Source organism: Sander lucioperca, chromosome 19 (assembly GCF_008315115.2).
Source record: "Sander lucioperca isolate FBNREF2018 chromosome 19, SLUC_FBN_1.2, whole genome shotgun sequence".
NCBI lineage: Eukaryota > Metazoa > Chordata > Actinopteri > Perciformes > Percidae > Sander > Sander lucioperca.
This window is the reverse complement of record NC_050191.1, coordinates 23,296,410-23,320,930: the sequence shown is the minus strand read 5'-3', so window position 1 is coordinate 23,320,930 and position 24,521 is coordinate 23,296,410. Positions and strand designations below refer to the sequence as shown.

At 40.7% G+C, this 24,521-nt stretch overlaps 1 protein-coding gene across 3 annotated transcripts; it reads left to right on the top strand.

Moving 5' to 3' along the window:
• The first annotated feature begins 228 nt into the window (after positions 1-228).
• On the top strand, positions 229-23,628 carry mut (methylmalonyl CoA mutase). 3 transcript variants are annotated; one of them, XR_004895884.1, is made up of 14 exons: positions 473-496; positions 1,423-1,855; positions 2,483-2,850; positions 3,304-3,461; positions 6,741-6,912; positions 7,019-7,267; positions 7,548-7,659; positions 9,310-9,425; positions 10,251-10,366; positions 11,923-12,054; positions 17,451-17,598; positions 19,724-19,891; positions 22,477-22,679; positions 22,733-23,628. XR_004895884.1 is itself a non-coding variant. In XM_031288045.2 (13 exons), the coding sequence occupies exons 2-13, from the start codon at positions 1,459-1,461 to the stop codon at positions 22,603-22,605; spliced, it is 2,265 nt and encodes a 754-aa protein (XP_031143905.1). In that variant the 5' UTR covers positions 229-424; positions 1,423-1,458; the 3' UTR covers positions 22,606-23,628. The 3 variants fall into 3 exon arrangements, 2 of the variants coding, with proteins under 2 accessions (XP_031143905.1, XP_031143904.1); XM_031288045.2 differs by lacking the exon at positions 473-496 and adding an exon at positions 229-424 and having other exon boundaries at positions 22,477-23,628; XM_031288044.1 differs by having other exon boundaries at positions 22,477-23,628.
• The last annotated feature ends 893 nt before the right edge of the window (positions 23,629-24,521 follow it).

Below are 24,521 nucleotides of genomic sequence, written 5' to 3'. Positions count from 1 at the left end.
TTGAAATTGACAGCATGTAAGACAGGGGTTTCTCCAGCAACATCACCTCCTAGTGGCAGATTTTATAAAAATGCACTGTGGCTGCGTCTAAATAATCAATAGTACTAATAAAGTATATACTGTATATATAAGTATATAATAGTATCCTTCCTCCAAAGTAAATGGGCTGAACAAACTTAACTAACATCGTGTAATATTAAATAACATAATTGGAATATTACATTGGATTGTAATAACAATTGCTGGCATTGCTTATCTCTACGACATGCAACAATCTTGAATTAATATTTACTTCCGGGGTCCTAGGTCAAAGTTTACCGATTGACGGTAGCACGCTATTGGCTGACTGTCAATGTTATGAAATGTCATTGGATAGACGAACACACGCCTTTCGCCAATCTGAAAGAGCACAACAGACGCCAAGGTCAGGAAATTATCTTAAAATATGTCAAATGGGCGCTATAAAATGTAGTTACGTGTCTACAAAATGTCTAATGTTAGCGGACATCCATTTGGTTTCTTAAACGAATGCTAAACGTTCAAGCAAACACCCACAGTTAGCTAGCTCAGTGCTCAGCAGCGCAACTGTAGCAAAAGTAACGTTAGCTTACCTAGCGTTATGTCAACATTAACTTGCACGTTTTGCCTTTTTACTGTTCATTGAAAACGTTTCCACAGTCGTCCATATGAATTTAATCATCCTATGCCTTTATGAACTTTTTCAAAAGACATTTATATTTGGCTAGTTCTAGTTCAGCTAACGTTAGTTGACAATGCTAAACTAGCCAATGTTAACGTTGTCGCTGTCAAATGTTAAAACAATGTCATCTGTCCAGTGTCAATATCACATGCTAGCTGCTTGTTAAGAGGCACCAACCTGTACTAATTATTTTCAATATGACTGACAGACTGAGTGGTACGTGTCAGCTTTACATTAACGTTATAGCTAGCTAACCATTCAGCGTTTGAGCATGATATTAACATTAGCTAAAATAGTTTTTGTTGGATTTCTCAAAATGTTGAATTGTTATTTTTTTTTACAACCGCAACTAGTTTTATATATGCTAACTGGTTGGCCTCATGTTAATCATACACCAAAACAAAGTAAACTGTAAAGGGTGTCAGCATTAGCAAGCAGGAAACCAATACTAAAATGTCTCACTGTAAGATGATAGTACTTGGTGAATGATATCCATGCTGAAAAAGCGATTGTCTTCTTAATAACGCAGAAATTATCAGATTTAATGCACTTTTTTGTCTTTTCGCTAAGTCACATTTTATAAAGGGTTTGTAACATCTCCATAGAAGATGCAATAGGATGCATTGTTGTCTTATCCATGTGTACTGGCATCACTAACTCACTCCTAACCATGTTCACATTTAGCCATCACAAGTATTTTCACCTTTATTTATCTACCTCAGGTGATTCATGTCCTTCTGATTGAGTCAACATTAAGCATGCTGACTGCACAGAGGGCATGTGCAGCGATGGCTGCTCGGCGCCTGGTTAGAGCTTCTTTCTCCTCAGCACACACACACCGCTCTCTGATCCACACTTCCACGCCATGCGAGGACCAGGATGAGCTGCATCCAGAATGGGTCAGTCTGGCTAAGAAACAGTTGAAGGGGAAGAACCCAGAAGATCTGATCTGGCGCACGCCTGAGGGACTCAACATCAAGCCTGTGTACACCAAAGCAGACTCAGTCGACAGGCCAGATGAGTTGCCAGGAGTATTTCCCTACACTAGGGGGCCCTATCCTACCATGTACACATACAGACCTTGGACTATCAGGCAGTATGCTGGCTTTAGCACTGTGGAGGAGAGCAACAAGTTCTACAAAGATAACATTAAAGGTAGATTTTGCCCATGGGGGAGTCCTTAACAGTCCATTAACATTTTCCTATCCTATCTTAGCAGAATTAACACACCATTTTTGACAACATGTTCCTGGAACACATCTGAACCCTACAAAAAGTCACTGGCTTTTGGCTGTTGCGTCTCCCTAGGACTTGGTCGTTTAGCTAAATATTCTGTTATATGAATACACATATACAATCAGACTTTATAGTAGTGCAAATTTGAGAGAGAATATATTGCACGCCACACTTTAGCCAAACTGCCTGTGAAATGCATTATTATACTGGAGGCTACACGTTGAATTGCACTGAATAATTAGAAAACAAGATTAAAGAAGATGGATAGACTAAATAAATATTGATATAATATAAATAAGATGACAGTGGCATTGCAAGGTCACATTTGTGTCATGCAAATTATGTACTTATGAGTAAGGTCAGAAACTGCATGAGAAGTTTTAACCCTCTAGAAGGTCACCAAAGCTTTTATTCTGGTTGGCTCAAGCCAAAATAGTTGAGCATATTGACAGAATAAATAGTGGATGTGGGTTGGGTGTGAATTTTATTTTGCTATCTGCTCCAATTTATGACCCGTCCACTATCTCTTTTGCTCTTTCATGTCAGCTGGACAGCAAGGTCTTTCCGTGGCGTTTGACCTGCCGACGCACCGCGGGTATGACTCAGACAACCCCCGAGTCCACGGAGATGTCGGCATGGCTGGAGTTGCTATAGACACGGTTGAAGACATGAAGATGCTCTTTGATGGAATCCCACTGGAGAAGATGTCCGTTTCAATGACAATGAATGGAGCAGTGATCCCTGTGTTGGCGATGTTCATTGTGACAGGAGAGGAGCAGGGCGTGTCTAAAGCCAAACTAACTGGCACCATTCAAAATGATATCTTGAAGGAGTTTATGGTACGCAACACCTACATTTTCCCCCCGGAGCCTTCCATGCACGCCATCGCAGACATCTTTGCTTATACCTCCAAGGTAGGTCCCACTTTAGTGTTACTTAATATGTAATCTGCTCGTATAGTGCTTACTTTATGTCATGTTCAGGGTTTTCCCTATAGTATATCATTGCTAACCTAAGACTTACTGTATAATGGTATAGGGCCTATACCATTGTGTGAGTGATTTAGTGATACCTTCTTTAATAATTTTGTCTTTAAGCTTTCTGAATGTTATTTATTATCTGCCCTAGCTTTCCCAACATTTCAGACACAGATATGGTGATAATAATCCAAAATTATGTCAAATTGCATAATTTCCTCTAAAATGTGATGATTTTCATCACATTTTCTTGAGGAAAGACCCTTAAACCCCTCCACCTAATATGTGCACCTAAGTCTTTAACAAACCCATGGAAAACACTGATGTTGGTAATGTTATACTACTCATATTGGGATTTTCACTGATTCTAATGACGCTCCATGTTTCCAGCACATGCCCAAGTTCAACTCCATATCCATCAGTGGCTACCATCTTCAGGAAGCTGGGGCTGATGCCATCCTGGAAGTAGCCTACACCATCGCTAACGGCCTGGAGTACTGCCGCACTGGTCTGAAAGCAGGCTTAACCATCGATGAGTTTGCCCCGAGGTACAAAATAAGTGTGGAAGAGACCAATTTTGATTTACATATCTGTTGCTCACTGCTATGGCTGGATAATGTATTATTTTTAAATATGATTTAATTTTAATGCAATATTAAGAATAGCTTAATCAAGCATTAAGAAAATAACCCTTAGAATAGCTTTGAAGATTAAAAAAAAGCTACATATTGTGTGAACCTTCCTTCCTTTAGTATTCTTATTGAGGTTCATTTAGATAATGTGCCCGGATCACAGTAATGAGAGTCCAATACTTAAATATTTGAAAAATAATTTGATTAAAGCTATAGTGTGTAGTTTCTGTCGCCCCCATGAGGAATACTAAGTAATGACAACAACACTGTCAGCGCGTCCACATGATAAATCACTCACACGCAGTTGCTAGTGGCCAAGGAGGACACAGAGGATTAAAACACATGAGGGACTCTTCAGAAGAGGTAATTGTCTTGACTTGATTTTCTGTGCGGGAAAGTCACCGGACGACACAGTCTTCTGAACATAGCCGTACTGAGAAATCCAGAGAGAGTTGTGTGGACCTGATAGTCTTAATTAGCTTTGTAGCATCTCATCTGACAATGGCTTGAATGTAACAGACGTTCATAAATATCAAAAAGTTATGCACTAAAGCTTTAAATGTAGGATGAATGCCAAGTCTGTTTTTTTTTTTTTAAAGATTTGTACTTTTAGTTGAAATCTTAGTTATATCTATCACATCTCATAACACCATCACAGTATCCAATAATTGTATGACACATTCCATTCAACTCAAATCCGGCCAGACATACCTTCTAAATACAGTAAAAGTAACGTGTTAATATGAGACATTTTTAAATCACTGCAGTTTATTATTTTAAACATACAGGTCAGAAACAATACCCTCTCTCACTACCTTTCTATTTATAACATTCTTTTAATCCATGCCTTTTGCTCAAATAATTGCTTAATATACTAACGCAACCAGGCTGGATATAAGAGATGCCGTAAAATGAGAAATATGCTGTTGATGAACATTCATTAGGTAATGTCTTAAGTTAAAATTAAAAGTCCGATAAGTGGGTTTGAGTTCCAAATATATAGATCAATAGATGACATGAGGATAAGTATTTAACCAATCCCAGTGGGGGAAATTCCGTTTGAAACTGCAGCAAACTAAATACTGGAAAGCAAGCCAAGACTCGAGGGATACGAGATGTCAACCCTGACACTTGATTCTAAGGTGTGACTTAGCTCTTAGCACCACCAGTGTCAGTAGATGGTGTCGCTGAATTTGAAAGAGGCCACATTACCTTTACACTTATTCCCTTTTAAGCAGGAGCTGTGCTGTCAGTCAGTAACTACCCAGTTCAGTTTCACTCACTCGCTAACTGAAATGCCTTGTTAACAACGGAACTCTCAAATATGTACGCTACTACTGATACTAATACTACTAATACACTAGTTCTGCCATCCATGATGTTGGTCCTTATTAATATTCCGATGCCACTGTGCAGCCACATTAAACTAGCAAACCCATACCTTCCTCTTTATTTGTTGAACCACCAGATGGGACTCACAGACTGAATCAGCATACAATTAAAGCCAGATGGAAAGGCTGCTAGTCAAATCAGACCGTTTAAATAGTAATTTATACAAATACTTACAATTGAGCCCAACACAAAGTGGGTAATATAGATGTTATAGCCAACATTTTAGCTGTCTACTTGTTTCTCCAGGGACTGAACTAATTGTAATATGTATTCTTGCTGTTATCCATAATGCTTCTTTTTATGTAATTATCTTGGGCTCCATTGGCTCCATTGTTTCTGTTCATTTTGAACTAAATGATCTTTAATGCTGCTGTAGACAGAAGATGGTTCTTTTCAGTCAATTACACAATTGCTCCGCTTCAGCAACCCTGCCCTCTGTCCAATTCTTGTTCCTTGAATTGTACTTCCATTATCTGCTCCTCATGCCATTACTCCGACAATAGCGAAGGTATGTGTGAATGCAGTCACCACGAACATCCTGATGGCCCAGTCCAGCTTGACCTTTTCCACATAATGGCTTGAGAGACAGGCCTTATAGACTCTGAATCAATATAGAGATGTTGCTCTATTGTGTGAAATGGAATGGTTTCCACCCAAAGATATTATCTCTAATTGTTCCAAATAGTACCTAGACTCACAACCAGTGCTTACCTCCGGGTTCGCACAAATATTGGAACTTAGTGTTAAAATTGTGACTGTGACGTCATGCTTTTGGACTTTTTAATGCCACTGTTGTCGGCTTTCAGTGTACTGTCTTATTAGGTTTTTGGAGTAAGAGGAAAAGCTTCTACAGGAAAGTAAAAGGGTGGAGGTCAGAAGTTTGTATCTTTTCTTTAGGCACATACTGTTTCAGTTGTCCTTCCCTCTAAGCAATATGCATTGTTTTATTTGATACGCTGCAAAAACATGAAAGAACAGGTGTTGTAATTCGTCATGATTAATTCCAGCTGATTGATGCTCATTTTCCTTTATAAGTGGACCGATGTTTGAGAGTTTAAAATTGTATTCATACATAGCGACCGGTTGAATTTCTTTTTTATAAACGTAATTAATTAACAAACATTTTTGGGTCGCTAAAATGTTTGTATTTTTTTAAGAATCGTGACCACGGTATGTACTGAGCAGGACATTTTGCGGTTAAAAAATAAACTTGTTAGTGCCGTCTGGAGGACTGTCTATGTTAGATTACATATACACCGATACCAAAATATCTGCAATAAGCTAATATCCGCCAATTTATCGTTCAAGCTCTAGTACAGTAACCCAAATGAGACACTAAGACACTTGGGTTGGCTTCCTATTGAAGACCATATTAGTTTGCATTGTCTGTGTGAAAGGTTGCTGTACCCCGAACAATGTGTCAGCCTTAAACTAACTTGAGTAGCATCACAACCAGGGTTTTTTTTGCGTTTTTTGTCGGTATGGCAGTTTAGTTATAACTCTGGCACTGGACAGGCTGCTTGCTTCCATTTTCTTCTATCTATTTCCAGTAATAGTGGTAGTCATCACTGGGTGAAGCCTGTGACATTGCTATAAGGCATAATGAAACATAACGCTTAATTATGAAGTTCTTTTCACGTAGTGTTGTTTGTGTTTAGATACTCTAATTGTGGTGGGTTTATCTCATGATGTGTTGTGCTTGCTTATACAAATGGACTCTGATTTCTATTTTGTGCAGAATTGCTCTCATTTTCAATTTTCAGTTCATTTTAATAACTGACTATATTTCTCTTGTTTTGTCAGGTTGTCATTCTTCTGGGGTATTGGGATGAATTTCTACATGGAAATTGCCAAGCTGAGGGCAGGCAGGAGGTTGTGGTCCACGCTCATTAAAGAGAACTTCCAGCCTAAGAACACCAAGTCTCTGCTCCTCCGCACACACTGCCAGACCTCAGGCTGGTCTCTCACGGAACAAGTAAATACAAGCCAGTTTGAAAGTCCTTTAAAATGTATGGAGAAACTCACACATGTCAAATGAGCAAATGGTGATTAGAACTTTCCCCTGTGAACCCTCCTCTAAGGATCCGTACAACAACGTGGTGCGTACAGTGATCGAGGCCATGGCGGCTGTGTTCGGGGGGACCCAGTCTCTCCACACCAACTCTTTCGATGAAGCTCTGGGCTTGCCCACAGTGAAGAGCGCTCGCATTGCCAGGAACACCCAGATCATCATCCAGGAAGAGTCGGGCATCCCCAAAGTAGCAGATCCCTGGGGGGGCTCACACATGATGGAGGCCCTCACGGATGACGTCTATAACAAAGCTTTGAAGGTTTGTCATGGGGACCAATGGGCAACAGCCTGGACTTCCTTCCACAGTAATCAGTCATGTTCTAATTAACAGTTTATTATTATTTTACTCTGTCCTTTTTCTTTTTGCCCAAAATTCACTTTAAATATACAGCTAGGGGCTAATTACACTCTGAAATATTTTAAATACTGTCGTTAATGAGAACTTTAGTTGTTGTTTTGTGAGGTAAATGTCATTATACACAGAGTGAATCAATCATCATTGAGTCACTCTTTTACAAGCTGTGTTTTCCTTTGTATAGTTTATTAACGAAATTGAAGAGCTAGGAGGCATGGCCAGAGCTGTGGCAGAGGGCATTCCAAAACTTCGTATTGAGGAATGTGCTGCTCGCAGACAGGCCCGCATTGACTCAGGTACTGTATCAATATATCATAAGCTTATTTGCCTTAAAGCCTCTCATGCTTTCATCTTTTTAGCTTCTGCCTCTGCCTCAAGCACTAAATGCTCTCTATCTCTCAGAGAAGCCTGCTTTTGTTGATTTTCACCATGCAACATCTCTTTTTTTACCCAAAAACAGTGTCACAAGGCACATTCCCGTGTTACTTAAAGCAGGGTAATGTTTTTTTAATTTTTTTAAACCCCTTGGTATGATGGTCTTAAACTCTCTAGAGCAGGGGTCTTCAACGTTTTATAAACCAAGGACCCTTTAACTGAAAGAGAGAGACGGAGCAGGGACCCCCTACTACATACATTGTATAAAATGAAGTTGCATAATAAACTGGGCCTACAATTACGTGTAGGGCAGCCTAAAGCCTTTTTACATACATTTTTTGCATAGAATACTAAGCTTTTAAAAAAAGCCTTATAATTGTTAGCATGATTTTATAAATTCCATTTTAAATTTTAAAACATACATTCGGCACCATGAATCCTTAGGATGAGCTGTATCTGTGGATGGCTACCTTAGTGACTATCTTACCTATGGGCCAATAAGCCTATCAGTGGAGATTTATATTTGCTGATAATATGTTGAATTCATGTTAAGACTTTGTAATTTTTGAAAAAACATTCAAAAATTGACAATAATTTGGAGGTCCCCCTGCAGTGACTTTGAGGACCCCCTAGGGGCCCCGGACCCCCTGTTGAAGATCCCTGCTCTAGAGTTTAAACTTTCAATCCGGTAAGGTCAATGCTCTGTGTTATAAAAGCTTTAGGGTGGACTTAGCCTTTCATTGAGTCAGATAAGATTACTTTCTGAAGTCAAGATGAAATAATGTTAAACTTGAGTATTAAAAGGATTCACTTGTGTCCAGCATTCAGTCGTAGTGGCCTATTTTAAGTTTGAATTGAGCTGAACTGCAGCATAACACTGGGTTTGCAGCCTTGGCTATTAAAATGCTGATTCTGTCACTTGAAAGAACCCTTAACCCCAACACGTGCGTTGTTAGAACCCAAAACACAGATAGGAAAGCAGCTCACACAAGATCGTATCAAAGCTTGATTCAAACCTATGGTGTGTATTTTGTGTGATTTGTTAGAGGTTATCACATCCCATGATGACAGAAACGAGTGCGAGGGAATGTAGCAGAACAGACCCTTCACAGACTGTGGAGCTTTCCTCCATAATCCCCTTGATGCCTGCTCTCATTGATATTCATTGACTTTCTGATCTACCCTCACTGCACATCTTTGCTGCTGACATTTGTTTTCACTTCTGATGGGCCTTGAATTCTGATTGACCATGTTGGGCTCTCAGATAATTTTTGGTTGACATAATACATAATGCAGGGCTCTTACATTTTGATTTATCCCTAAGAGAGTAAACAAGGATATTAGCACAGTTAGTAGTGGGGAATAACATCAATAATTCAATTAATTAGATAGTTTCCTTTCTGAGTCTGTTTTCTATGTCTTCACTTTTGTTTTTCTAAAGGTTCCTTATTCTTGGATATCCATGGAAAACACCCTGAAAAGGTTTTTCACAAATGTGTGTTTTTGGTGGTTACTTGTATTTTTCCCCTTGATTCCCATACCTGCATGCTTTTCCCCCTGTTCTTCTTCAGGATCAGAAGTCATTGTCGGGGTGAACAAGTACCGTCTGGGAAAAGAGGAGACTGTGGAGGTGTTGGCAATAGATAACACTGTTGTACGTCAGAAACAGATTGACAAATTGAAGAAGGTTAGTGTTCCTTTGAGAATTAAAATGATAACACACACACACACACACACACACACACACACACACACACACACACACAAAAATCAACATTCTCTCCAGAAAATTCTCATATCGATGTTGGGATTTGAAGTCCCCACGTCTAAATAAATAATATGATAAATGTACCAATCCATCACATGTGTATATAAGGTGTTTCAAGATATAGACTGCTCTATAATCTCAAGATTTTGTTTTAGTTACTGTTCTAGTCAATACTAAAAAACAATTTCATATAATGTGAAGAATGCGATTTTAACTTTTTACCATTGTTTTGAATACTTCAGCAAATATCCTCATATACTAATATTGTGAATTTATAATGTACATGAACAATAAATGACACTTAAAATTACTAGGTTATTTCATCTTCTAAAATGTCATCTTCTAAAAGACATAATTACATAATTACCCATTGTCCTCATTATTTGAAATATAATGAGTGAATTTAAACATTTTTTAAGTGGTGGTATATTTTAAGATCAAAAAAACAACCTTTAAAATAGTGTTTACATGGAAATGAATACATAATAAGTTAACTATGAGGTGAAAAACATTGTTTTATGAGTATTTCGGGCTGAGTTAAATCATGGGTCAAATTTGAACACCAAAAATGTGTGCAGCTTTCTAACACATTACAAGGGTTAAACACCCATATGATTTTTTACCAGTTGACACATGCATCTACACTGTATATAGTATATCAATATATCAATTTGTGTTGTTAGCAGGGCAGATAAAAAAACAAATTCCATGTTTATGGTATGTTGCTCCCTTCTTCTGTTGTAGGTGAGGGAGAGTCGTGACCCAGAGGCAGCGAAGAAGTGCCTGGCAGCCATTGAGGAGTGCGCCCGAACCGAGGATGGCAACCTTTTAGCCCTGGCTGTGGAGGCAGCACGAGCCAGGTCAAAACTCCCACAGTCACTAAAATCTCTAATTGTAATGTGTAATGACCACTCTTGTGTCTGCATGACTTTAGTTTCAAAAAGGGTGTAAGAGTAAAAAATGACATAACATTATTTATTATACATTTATTTGATTCACAGCTGCTATATAGTGTTTTGACCTCCACAACCCAACTGCATTTTACCACAAACTTGCAACTAGTTAACTTCCTAAAGCAGTTTGGGAAGACACTCAGACACTTATGGCGTTTTTCCATTACATGGTACCTGCTCAACTCGCCTTGACTCTGCTCGCCTTTTTTGGTTTTCCATTACGAAAAAAAAGTACCTGGTACCTGCTAACAGGTATTTTTTTAGTACCACCTCCGTCGAGGTTCCAAGCGAGGTGAGCTGATACCAAAAGGTGACGTGAAAGTGACAGACGGGGGTGTCCTGAACAAACCCGCCATTTTTAAATAGTTTAGCCAGGTGTGTTTTTTTTTTTGCTGCCTCCAGCTTCATTTGAAATGAAATGTGTCTTCTGGCTGTGGCAACAACAACACACCTTCGATGTTCTGTGTGTGTGTGTGTGTCACGTTAGGTCATGGCAGTTTACTGCGGCGCCGCTATGGCGACCAGCCAAGCTCGCCTCACGCATGAGGCGGTACTAAATCTGCAATGGAAAAAGGAGGACGGGGCACCGCGGTTGAGTCGAGCCGAGCCGAGTAGAGCTGCTACTAGCAGTGGAAAAACGGCATTAGAATATCAATCTGAGTCTGTCAGCCGCGAAACGAGCACTTTTGTGAAGGTAAATACAAGCTGGACAATTGCCCTATTAACTTAGGGCTTGTTTCGCCACTGCCAACTGCAGCGATCTCGCTTAAAGGTGCTGTAGGTAGGGTTGTGAAGATCCAGGACTTAGCCAAAATATTTGAACATCGACAACTTCTCAGTCCCTCCCCCCTTTCCGCTAAAGCCCAAAACGATCTCCTAAGCCCCTCCCCCCACAAGGGAGATTGAATGCGTGTGCATGGGCAGTGATTGACACGCAGTTAGACACCCCCCCCCACCCCCTGGCCCTGATTGGTGCATCTGAACAGGGAGCTGTGTATTTTTGCAAATCACACTACAGGCTGTAGGTGGTACCAGAGGTGCCGGATTTTTTTTTAAATGACCTTTCATGTAGTTCTACTGGAACATAGGGTCAGTTTCAGCAAATATGACAGAAAGTTAGTTTTATAAGTCTTACCTACTGCACCTTTTTAATACAGGACCATTGTCAAAGATCGTTGTTCCCATCAGTCACTTAGACACAAAAACATAGGAAAATAGGGTCCAGGTTAAAAAAAACAGTACTTACCCTTTAACATTCTGTGATAATAAATAATACAGATAATCAAGCAGACTGCAGTAAAATGAAAAAGCAAGGACATTTGCATTTGCTTAAAGTCTTGAAGTCTTAAAATGAATTGGAACAAATTAAATAACTGTCTGCCTTACATTATTTATCATCATAAAGTGAAAACGTATTGAAGAAGATGCTCTCTGCTTTTTTTTTTTTTTTTTTTTTTATATAGATGTTCGGTCGGTGAAATAACTGATGCTATGAAGAAAGTGTTTGGTGAACACAAGGCCAGTACCAGGATGGTGAGCGGTGCCTACCGAAGCGAGTACGGGGAGCATGAAGAGATCGCTGGGGCCCACAATAGGTAGAACATAAACCGAATTAGCATCTTTACATTCATTATGCACAGCGTGATTGCTCGAAGGTTAGAGCCTCCATTACCCCCAATGTCCCTGACCTGTTTTATCCCATTATCTTGACTGAACTTTTAGAAACTGTTTCATAAAGATGGCGCCTCCCACTATGCAGGGCAGCTGCAGCGTTTCAATGCTGAGTGTTTGTTTGTTTGGTCGTTGTTTGCTGTTTTTGTAATATGCGGCTTAGCTACAATCGGGATGTGCTTATGAACATTAGGGGAACAATGCCTTCCAGCTTGATCCCTGAATTCCTGGTTTCTGCAGATGATATCATTAAGTCAGCGGCAAGAGTCAATCGACGCAGCCGAGCCAGAGGGAAGAGAGCTGGGGCTCTCTACAGGTGGAGAAAGTGGGGATACCGAGTTCCTCTCCCTGCTGTCTGCCTTTCTAACGTGCGCTCCGTCACTAACAAAATTGACGAGCTTAATGTGCTGTTACAGACCAACGGTGATTTCAGGAGGAATGCAGCTTTTGTCTTCACCAACACCTGGCTGAATGCTGACAGCCCGGATTCAGCTGTGGAATTACCTGGATTTAATATGATTAGAGCCGACCGCGACAAAAGACTGAGTGGCGGAGGTCTGTGTTGTTACATTAATTCAAATGTAGCACTGACGTTTCAGTATTACACAAACACTGCTGCCCTTTGCTGGAGTTCATTGCTATGGACTGCAAGCCCTTCTATGCCCCTAGAGAGTTTGCCTCTATTATATTTGCATGTGTGTATATTCCACCCGAAGTTAATACACAGGAGGCGCAGTACACCCTAATGGAGCTGATCATAAACATCGAGAATAAGCACCCTAACTCTGTGCTTCTCGTTATGGGCGACTTCAATACCTGCCATTTGAAACACGATCTGCCCAAATACAAACAACTAATCAGCTGTCCGACTCGTGGAGGATGCATACTGGATCATTTTTATTCTGTCTACAAAGCAGCATATTGTTCACTTCCCCGTGCTCCCCTAGGGAAGAGTTTAATTCAGATGGTCCCCACCTGCAAACAGAAATAATTCAAACTAGCCAAACCAGTTCAGCATACATCTAAAAGATGGACGACAGAGGCAATTGGGATGTTACAAGATTGTCTAAACACCACTGATTGGGAATCCATGCGTGCCGCTTGCGACTCCATGGACTCATACACAGACACTGTGTGTTCATATATTTCCTTTTGTGAGCAAACCTATATTCCCACCAAAACTGTGGTGAAATATAATAACAACAAACCCTGGTTCACAAAATCCCTAAGGCTACTTAGGAAGATCAAAGAGCAGGCCTACAGGGATCGGAATGGAGATGAATACAGACTTGCCAGACAAAAGCTAAATAAAGCCATTAGGAAAGCAAAAGCTGCCTACAAAGTGAGGATGGAGGAACAATTTGGCACTAATGACTCCTCTTCAGCCTGAAGGTCATTGAAGAACTTGACAGGTTATAAAAATAAAATACAACAAGTCACCCCATCTGCTAAACTGGCCAATGATTTTAATGTATTTTATACCAGATTTGAGAGATCTCCCTGCCCTTCCCCCTCCCCTTCCCCTTCCAGGTGGGATCTGGGTGTCATTCCCACACTGCCTCATAATCATGAAGTCCCATTCAGGGAGGGGGAGAACACTACCCCTCAAAATCAGGCCCCCTTTGATATTGAGGAGAAGGACGTGCACCGACTATTTAGCCGGCAGAATGTAAGGAAAGCAGCTGGCCCTGATGGGATCTCGCCTGCCCCCATGAAGCACTGCGCCAGTCAGCTCGCTCCAGTTTTTACAGACATTTTTAATCAGTCGATTGTCTTATGCAAGGTTCCCGTTTGTTTTAAGTCATCAACCATTATTTCAGTACCGAAGAAGAACAGTGCCGTGGGCCTGAATGACTACAGACCGGTGGCCCTTACATCAGTGGTTATGAAATGTCTTGAGCGGTTGGTTCTGTTTCATGTCAAACCCATCACAGCTCCCCATCTTGATCCACTGCAGTTTGCTTACAGGGCAAACTGCTCATTGGATGATGCAGTCAACTTAGACCTGCACTATTCTCTGGACCACCTCGACTCTCCTGGCTCCTATGTAAGGATGCTGTTTGTAGATTTCAGTGCTGCCTTTAACACCATCCTACCCGAGCGGCTGCAGAGGAAGCTGCCACTGATATCTGCTGCTGGATAATGGATTTTTTCAGCAATAGACAACAGCAGGTGCGGCTTGGCCAGCACATGTCTGATCTCCGGTACACCAATATCGGAGCACCTCAAGGGTGCGTGCTGTCACCATTTCTCTACTCACTGTACACCAATGATTGCACTTCCAACAACAGTTCCATCAAGTTGATTACATTTGCAGACGATACCACCTTGGTCGGCCTTGTTAAGGACAATGACGAGTCTGCTTATAGGCAGGAAGTGTCTTGGTTGGGTGGTGTGACAATAACAATCTGGAGCTTAACCAACAGAAGACAGTGGAAATGGTGATAGACTTCCACAGATCCTCCTCCTCTTTCCCACACCTAACCATCAAGAGTTCTGTTGTGAAGGAGGTGGAGTCATTTCAATTCTTAGGCACTGTCATCACAAACAACCTGAAATGGGAGAAAAAAAAAGTTCCACTGTGGAAAGCCTTCTATCAACATCCATTACGGTATGGTTTGCCTCAGCATCGGCCCAGGCGAAGAACAGACTGCAACGCATTGTGCGCACAGCAGAGAGGCTGACTGGACAGAGGCAGCTGTCAATCAGTGACCTGTATGAGGCCAGAGTCAGGAAGAGGGCAGCTAAAATTGCTGCTGAGCAAGTGACAGTTTTAGGCTGCTTCCCTCAGGAAGAAGGTACAGGGCAATGAGGACAAGGACCTCACGCCACCTCAGTAGCTTTTTTCCAAGAGCCATTTCCCTTCTGAATAGCTGATCCAATGCCCCCCCCCCCCGTCACTGTTTTATCTTTGGACTATTTTATTATTAATTGTTTTAAGCATGCTTATGCAGCTATACGCATATACTGTTTGTCAAGCTTCTGTGTTACTGATTGCCATGTCAAATTCCTGTGTGTCTGCTGATGCATTTGGCAAATAAAGTGATTCCTAGGTAGATTCCTAATAGTGTGTCCTTAAGCCCTCTTGAAGTGATGGAATGTGTCGGGCCCTGTTTGCTTTCTGTTTGTAACAGTTCGTTGTCTAGTGGTTGTGTTCCAGATTATTTTAAAACTGCTTTTGTGAACCCTCTGCTTACAAAGAACTTGGCTGGATCCCTTTCTCCCTCAAAACTATAGACCAATTTCCAAGTTCCCTTTTATATCAAAATCCAAGCAATTTATCTCTGGACTGGAAATAATAACTTCCATGTGGGTTTCCGGAAGTATCACAGCACTGAGACTGCCCTGCCCAAGGTTATCAACAAACTTTTAATGGCTGCTGATGATGGCATGTGCTTCGCCCTTGTACTCCTGGACCTTTGACACAATCGATCACAGTATCCTGTTAAGGCCCGGACACACAGAGCCGATAATCGGCCGTTGGAAAGTCTGGCGAGGTCAGTGACTGGAGTCTGTTCGGTGTGTTCCGTGCCGTTGTCCGTCCGAGGGGCCGTCATCCTTCATTTTGGCCGATGTGACATGTATAATCGGCGAGGCGGGCACTGCTGGCAGTCGGACTCAGATGACCCATCTGATTGGTAGAGTGCTAACCCGGAAACGGGGAGCGGAATGAGCGTGACTAGAGTCTCTCAAAATCTGACGAAAATCTTTTAAACTGACCTTTGTTGATCTGAAATGAAGACTGATTCAGCACCTGCATGGTCTATTTCTCTCTTAAAATGTTTTCAGAAACACGTTTCGGTGAACTATTTTAGTACAATATAGATCGTATTCTGAACAAGCCGCCATGACAGTCTGTCTTTGAATTTCCGGAGAAACCAGACCCATGTGACGCGTTCTCTTCGGTGTGTTCTGAGGTATTTTTTTGACCAACTCGGGGAGACTGATCAGTCCAACTGCCTTTTCTGCCGACGGTTGGCCGTCTGGTTGGTGTGTAAGCAGCTTTAGACCGACTGAGGCACTAGGTGGGGGTATAATCTGGTCCAGCCTTAGAATGGTTGAATAGGAGGTTCTGTATTTCTATGAACAACTACTTCTCTTCATTTTCTTCTGTTAAGTATGCTGTACTCAGGGGTTGGTTTGGGGATTTTTTTTTCTTTCTTTCTACATGAATCCCCTTGGGCACAAGTTTTATAGACATAGGGCCAGATGTACGTACATTTGCCATTTTCAGTTCCCGCGTTTTACCTCAGTAAAGGCCTGTTTGTACATACCTCGCCATGCTTTTACACGCACGTTCCGAAACAAATACGCCTAAAGTGGGCGCAAAAGCATTAGAACATCTGGCCCATGGTGTCTCTTTTTATTTTTAAGCTGGTGATATGCAGATGTGCTTGCACGTTAGATCCACGGACCCTGGAATGCTGAGTTCACTTAATGACTATCTTTGTGAACATTTTCTTCAGCTGAACTTGGACAAAACAGAGATCCTTGTCATTGGGTCCCATCACATGGCAAAACAAATTCTGCCTTGGGCTGTTCCCCTATTTGATCATATCAAGCCTGTTACAAAGAAATTCTGGCGTCTGGTTTGACAGAAATTTGTGTACTACAACGCTTGTTTGTATCATCTTAAAAATATTTCAGAAATAATTTTTAAAGACACACAGACTATTTTACACTCCCGGATCTTGTCATGCCTGGATAACAGCAACAGCCTCTTTACTTGCCTGAACCGAAAATCTGTTGATCGACTCCAGACTGTACAGAACTCAGCTGCCAGGGTTTCAACCAGTACCTAGAGACTTGATCACATCCCTCCTGTTTTAGCTTCTTTACTTACTGGCTCCCAGTATGTTCTAGAAAAGATTAAAAAAATATTTGACTGATTACTTTAAAGGCTCCTAATGGCCTCTCTCCCTGCTATATCTCTGACCTCTTTGTAACGCATGTGCCGCTATGTACTTGAGATCCTCGGGCAAACTTCTTTTGTCTGTTTTGTCTAAGGCCCGGCCGAAAACAGAATGGGACGATCTGCCCAGGGAAATCAGGTCTGCTGAGTCAGTGAAGTCCATTCTGAAAACATACTTTTATCGGAGAGCCTTTCCTGATTTTACTTGAGTTTTGAAATGTTTTCTCTTACACTGTATTGGTTTTTATACACCAAATTGTTTTGTATCTGTTTTCTTTTAAAACCTAATGAATTTATGAGTTTGTTTGAATTTTTCTGCCTTCTGGAGCACTTTGTAATTTGGATGTTTAAAAGTGCTCTATAAATACAGGTTATTATTACTCTACTAATTTGTTTTTCAAATCTCAGAGTTGCAGATTTTAAGAAGCACGAGGGCAGGAACCCTCGACTGCTGGTGGCAAAGATGGGGCAGGATGGTCACGACAGGGGTGCCAAAGTCATCGCCACAGGGTTTGCTGACCTGGGCTTTGATGTGGACATCGGACCACTGTTTCAGGTCAGTGTCAGAACACAGAATGGAGTAAAATAGACCTTATAACATACATTAAAGCAGTGTAGGTCAATTCTTGACTAAGGTCTCAAGTAATTGTAAGTGCCCTAAAATAAGAAAACGAATATAGTTATCATCAAAGGTAGGGAGTAAGATATAAGTGACTTAACCATTTGTTTTAGTTTATTGAGAATGACCTACAAAAGATGTGGGCTTTTGTTTATGCTAAAACCCACATTGCTTAAGGAAACTTGAGATTCAATGATATTCTAAGTCTTTTACAAATTAATGGTTTTGCGATTCTTTTTCTTACAGTATCCTGCCAAACACACGTACAAACGTACAGATAGGCGGGCTCTTAATTGGTGCTTTGTTGAAGCCAGGTGCACAGAAAAGTACTATACTTAACCCTATGCATGGTACAGACAGACAGTAGGGAGGCATGTAAACTGTACAGTATGTTGACTGCTGCAAGTACATAACAAGAGTAAGACAACTCTTGACCATTCACCTTATATCTAGGTCTGTTCCAGTTACATAAAGACACACACATTTCCCTTCTTAAGTTCTTCTTATATCTATTTTCTAATTTGATTGTATTTATAATGGGAGTTTTGAATGACATTAACTTGAAAAGGCCAAATAATTTGGTTAAAAAACCTTTCTGTTAGTATATTTAAAGTACCAGGCAGTGCAAAATTGCCCAAAACTGACATTTAGACTTGCCAGACGCAGGTGCAACTAGTTAAATTAATTAATGATTGCTGCATTCCATTCAGGTGTGTCAGCACCAGGGTCCTGTTACTGTGCGTGCTCGCTTACTGCACAGCTTACAGGCACTCAAATGGAATAAAGGCATCGTTAATCTTATTAGTTGCACCTGTGCTTTCCCTGCTATGACTAGATCAAATATTTGCTGTAAGACAGGTCTGTAAGCAGTTTGATTGTTTTTATTCTCTGTGTTAAAGTACAATTAAAACCTTTTTTATGTAATTAATTTAAAGTGCTCATATTGTGCTTTTTGGCTTTTCCCCTTTCCTTTATTGTGTTATATATCTTTTTGTGCACGTTATAGGTTTACAAAGTGAAAAAGCCCAAAGTCCACCCCAAAGGGACTTACCATCTTCCAGAGAAAACACTGCTCCAAACAGCTCTATTGTAGTCCAGCCTTTACTTCCGTGACGAACATGCGTCACTTTGTAACACACGTTACAATGCTCGCCTAGCTGCTAGCGTGGCACGCCCTTATACTCTGCAACTGACAAGCTAGCAGTACTTACTGCGCATGTGCGACTCCCAACAAAGATGGTACAGAAGTGAGATGCCTCACTCTGTAGCTAAAACAGAGAGCTCAACACATAGGGTGAAAAGAGGAGCTGCAGCAATGTGCAGTACAACAAAAATATGGTGTTTTCTGAAAATTAATTAAACCACATAAACCTATTCTGGTACAACTTCTAAATACAATTATGAACCTGAAAATGAGCATGATATGAGCACTTTAAAACCATCCAAAAAACATAACCCCATTTGATGATGTCATATGGAACATTACAATGTACTCTGACCTAAGATGGCAAACGTGGAGAGGCTCACCTCTCCATATAACACTTCATAGTGTTAGCAAGATACGTCGGGGCATACCTGAGCTAAACTAGCACAGCCAAGGCCCACTCTCTCCCACTGCATGACTTTGGTTTTCAAAGGCATATAAGAGGTGAATCACTGGCAGTGCGTCATTGATCTTTAACTTAATTACATGCTACAGTAAGTGTTTTTTGTTCCTATTCACCCAATTTAACTTAGATTTCGATGCTGGATATCATATAAGTGAATCAATGTAATGTGTAACATCCTGATGACTCCCTGTCCTGAAGCTGTTCAGGATGGATCAGTCTTTTTTGAGATAGCTTCCAGTAGTACAGCTTATGTTACTGCTAAAAAAAAAGTCATACAAATCAGATGAAATGGAAAATTTGAAAAGGTTGTACATTTGTTGTTTGGCTTTACTTTGTAGTGTTTGTATTGCACCAGATTATATAGTATTTTTTCTTTCTTCCTCATGTTTCGTACACCTCACTCAGAGTTGTGTTTTCTTTTATTTTTCCATGTCTGACTCTTGGGTGAGCAGACTCCCCTTGAGGTTGCCCAGCAGGCGGTCGATGCAGACGTACACTGTGTAGGGGTCAGCACGCTCGCCGCAGGACACAAGACCCTGGTCCCAGAGCTCCTCAAGGAACTACGGAAGCTCAACAGGCCAGATATCCTGGTCATCTGTGGCGGCGTCATCCCACCACAGGTAACCTTTGATTTTCATGATTATCTAATCTCTAACCGTGAGAATTCCCCCCTTCATTTCTTGACGTCCTGTTATATAACATTTAGTAGACATCCATCTTGCTTTGTTTCTCTTTCATTGTCTCTTTAGTTTCTCTTTGTTTTTGCTCTTTCCAACGCAAGCCCTTTAAAGGAATACTTGATCCAGTCAGTCACTCACCCCGTGTTACCTTGAATTAGGTAACACGGGGTGAGTTAGGGGTTTTCGTTAGCTGCGACTGTCCCTTCAATCCTATGTGTACAGATCGCGGCTAGTTAGCTTCATTTTCGGCGTAATTAGAGTATCTTTACAGTTTGAATTTCGTCACGCCACTTATATAACATCTACCCCAAGGTCTTATAAAGCTAACAATGGTGTCCAAATTCAATTTAATTAATTTTTGTGAACATTAGGGGTTTTGTTAGCTGCGACTGTCCCTTCAATCCTATGTGTACAGATCGTAGCTAGTTAGCTTCATTTTCGGCATAATTAGAGTATATTTACAGTTTGAATTTCGTCACTCCACTTATATTACATCTACCCCTAGGTCTTATAAAGCTAACAATGGTGTCCGATTTCAATTTAATTAATCTTTGTGAATTTCAGAGGAATTCTAAGAGGAGGCTAGCTAGTTCTCATTGATAGAGCTCCATCCAGCCGCAGGCTCTATCAATGAGACTCGTGGACAAGAGGTGTTTATTTCCCCGATCCTTTGCTAAAATAACTCAACACATTATAATTACACACATTATAAGATTAACTGGAACCTGTGGTAAGAGATTGCTGGCCTAACAAGCTCGTTGACCGCGCTCTCACTCACACACACCAGCCATTTAGCAGGAAGAGGGGAGCTACAGGCCCTGGAACTCTGTCAGGGCAGCGGCCTTTGGTAGTCCATTAACCCAAAAAAACGGTGACTTTGCGCGGGTATGGAGTGCCGTGGGCTGCCAGCCGTTACAGAGCTCCATCTACCTCACAGCAGGCCGGGCAACGAGGCAGCAACACAGGCAGCACCGGCCGCTGAACTCCGACACACAGTCGGACAAAATTTGCAATTAGACATCAATTTTCGTAAAACAGCCCATATTTGACCCCTACATAGTTGATTTCTCGCATAAAAAAGTCTCAGAAGTGAATTTAGTGGTAAAATAGCAGATGAACAATGTATACAATTTCTGAGATCTGCACGACCTATTTAGAAGACTACCTGATCTCAGATCAGTGGTGTAGCCTATGTAAATGTTTGGGCGTGACAAAGATAGAGACTAGAGCCAAATGAGGAGGAGCCACCGAGTTGACGTTAACTAGGCGGCGCGTTGAGATTTGCCCGTTTTCAGAGGCAGTTTCAAATTGTGAGATTTGCAGAAGAAAGAGGTGTCAATGGGATTTTGAGGTTCTATGTATGTCCTAGTTACCCACTAAACTGTCATTATTCAACTATGACAACCTTTAATCGATTAGTAGTTTTTTGTTACTTTGTTGTTGCATTATGACATCACAATCACTATATTTGACTACAATATCCCTAAAAGCATGTTTTGGGTGTATTTATATCAATATGGGGGTAATACTCAGGTGTCCACTTGTATATAAATTATGTGAAAATGTGCCCCAGCACATACAGTAATGCTATGCGACGTCCTAAACTGGACACATCTGAGAGTAAGTGTTTTCATGTAAAATATGAATATTTCAATGGATATTCCAAATATATTTAAGACTATAATGAACTATGTGTGGAGCTAATTCTCTGCTTTGGTAGGACAGGTGCTCACACTGACACACACACGCATCCCGTGCATGTGCCCACAGCCGCGCGTCGCTCCTCCTTGTGAATCCTAAATAGCGCGCTGAGCCACAGAGCTGGATGGCATTGCAGAGTGTCTGGTGCCAGACTGGAGCAAAGACCACTGTAGGAGTCGTTAGCGCGAATACAACTGCCCACCGGCCTGGGAGCGCACAATCCCTTTATCACTATTAAATCACTGTTTTTTATTATCAGCGTTTCATTCCTTTGAAGACATTTGGCAGAGCAGCATTGTCTTTTTTTTTTTTTACCAAGTTGGATAGCTTTCGTGAACTTCTACTATCTAGCCTACTTTTAGTTCTCAACACAGTCTGTTTCAGCCCCCCCTCCCCTTTCCCCTTCTCACACAGCTTCACAGCAAGCAGGGGCGCCAATTTGCCAATTCCCCACACAGTGAAATGATAGATAATAGAAAAAACGCTTGTTCCGCTCCCCATGTGTCATGAAAAAATGCCGCCCCGGGTGGCTGCCTGCTTCACCCGTGCCAAAAAACGCTACTGGTTGTGATCATCATGACCACACTATAGGGTTTCTTTGCTTGCATGCAGTGCAGTGTCATTTCCTGTCATCCTGTTCCTGTCAATCTTAGCGTTTGTCTTCAAAATACATTTCATCTCTTTCCTTTTGGTGATAACTTCTAATTGAATCCATTGTAGCATAATTAACAACATAGGGACTGTGTACATCATTCTTTCACTACATGAATAAATTCATTAACTGCAGTTCACATAAACTGTGTTCCACCTCTGTGTGTATGCAGGACTATGAGTTCTTGTATCAGAGCGGCGTGTCCGCCATCTTCGGCCCAGGAACCAGAATCCCACAAGCTGCTGTGGAGGTTATTGACAACATTGAAAGGAGCCTGGAAAAAATCCGGCAGGTTATGTGAACCCAAACTACAACTTGAAGAAACTGTCTATTTATGTTATATCAACAACAAAAGCCACAAGTGGGAACCCACACTTCTGTAGAGAATCAGGTTGACTTGTCACAAAAGATTGTAAAAAGCTAAAATGTAATTTCCCACCGTGAGAACACAGCATGTTCAGCAGTCAAAATGATTAAAAACCTGTTGGACAGTCATGGTTGTATTAACATTGCATTCTTAGTATACCGTATGAAATGAGATTTTTAGTGTGCTCACAGTTTGCCGTTTTCAGTCCTGTAACTTCACAAAGAAAAAAAGTGAACATGTACCCAACAGTATCTAGTTTTGTTCATTCAATATCGAAAGAAATCCTCTCCCACATGACTTCTTCAGTCAGATAAATGGTGATTTCACCCTAACAGCATGCCTGTGTGTGAATTGCAGTGGTTACAGCATTATTAATATCCTGTAAATATCCTAGGAATTCAAGAATATGAATGGGAATTGGGAATTGGTCAATACTTTAAAGTTAACACAAATTAAACTCTATTAAGACTTTTACCCACACTTAAAAAAACAATACATCATACACTACATTTCAACTAATTAGGATATGTTAAACATAATACAGTACCATGTGAAACATTGGCTTGAGATGAGCAGAGCATCTTTTTTGGCATCCAAGAATAAACCTTACATCACAGCACTATAAACCTACTTGAAATGTTATGCTTTTATTGTGAAATGTGTGTTTCATTTTCAGTTACGTAGCAGGCTGTTATTAGTGCTAGTGCGGTGGAAATGGAGGGGTAGAAATTCATATCAAAAACCTCTTATTACCCCCGGGGTTTTATGTTGATGAATATCTTCATCTTGAAAGTGGCCTTCTGTTGTCTTGATCTCTTGCATCATGTTTAATTCTTGCTTCAGTTCAAAGATAAAACCATCACAATTTATTTGGAAATAATATTTTTCTACTTGTGATTCTAAATCAGATTTAGCGCTATTTGGTCTAAATAAATTACATGAACTTTGGAAATGTGACTTGTGTCTAAAGATTATGTGAATTGCAGCACCTTTTTTCTGAGATATTCAATCACTTTTGGAAATGAAGTTAGTAAATTCAATATTTTTTAAACCCTGGTAAGATAAAGGTCAACTCTTTTATCTGAATCACAGTATCCCAAACCTACTGTAACTGGTGAGAGCTTGAACATTGGGAGGATGATTTATTTTGACATTGTTTTGACAGTAAATTGCAGTAATTGGCTTGATTGGCTTGATGGAGGTGGAGTGCGTGTACTTGTTAGACTGCAGCAGTAATGAGCACAGTAATTTCTGGTTTCAGCTGGTTATAATTGGCTTGAAATCAAACACATTTCAGTGAAAACATCAGAAGGACAGTATGTTACTTTCACAGACTGTGCTCATTTTCAGTGCAGCACCTGCAGTTTACTATACTTAATTCCATATTTATACAATAATCTTAAATTGTGCTACTAGATAGATTGCCATAACATTTGGCCTCCTTGGGATGATTGTAATAACTTTGATGATCCTTAAAAGAGAATAACACTGATTTAGCATTGCACCCTTACAACATTGTTGGACCAGCAATATTTTCATTTTTATTCTATGCATTCTTCTTTTTGTTGAGAAAACCAAGTGCCTACATTACCCACAATGCAATCGACCGCCAACTTGATTCGAGATTCGGGTGTGATGCTAGCAGCTGTTAATGTAGCCTCAAGCCGATAGCAGCGATGAGGAGCAGCCTAAACCCGTCTGGTAAGCTCACTTCATTCTAATTTCACATCTCCTGATTTTTTTATTTACTGTATTTTTAAAACTTGCAGTCCTCAGTTCAGCCCCAACAGATGCTAACTCAAGTGACATCACTTGAGGACATTTCATTTATTTATCATGTCACGCAGCTG

Bases quoted from the DNA above. Each gene is read 5' to 3' on its own strand.
- mut (XM_031288044.1), top strand. The intron at 7,268-7,547 runs GTTTGTCATGGG...TCCTTTGTATAG, and splicing joins TCTATAACAAAGCTTTGAAG to TTTATTAACGAAATTGAAGA. The intron at 17,599-19,723 runs GTCAGTGTCAGA...TTGGGTGAGCAG, and splicing joins ACATCGGACCACTGTTTCAG to ACTCCCCTTGAGGTTGCCCA.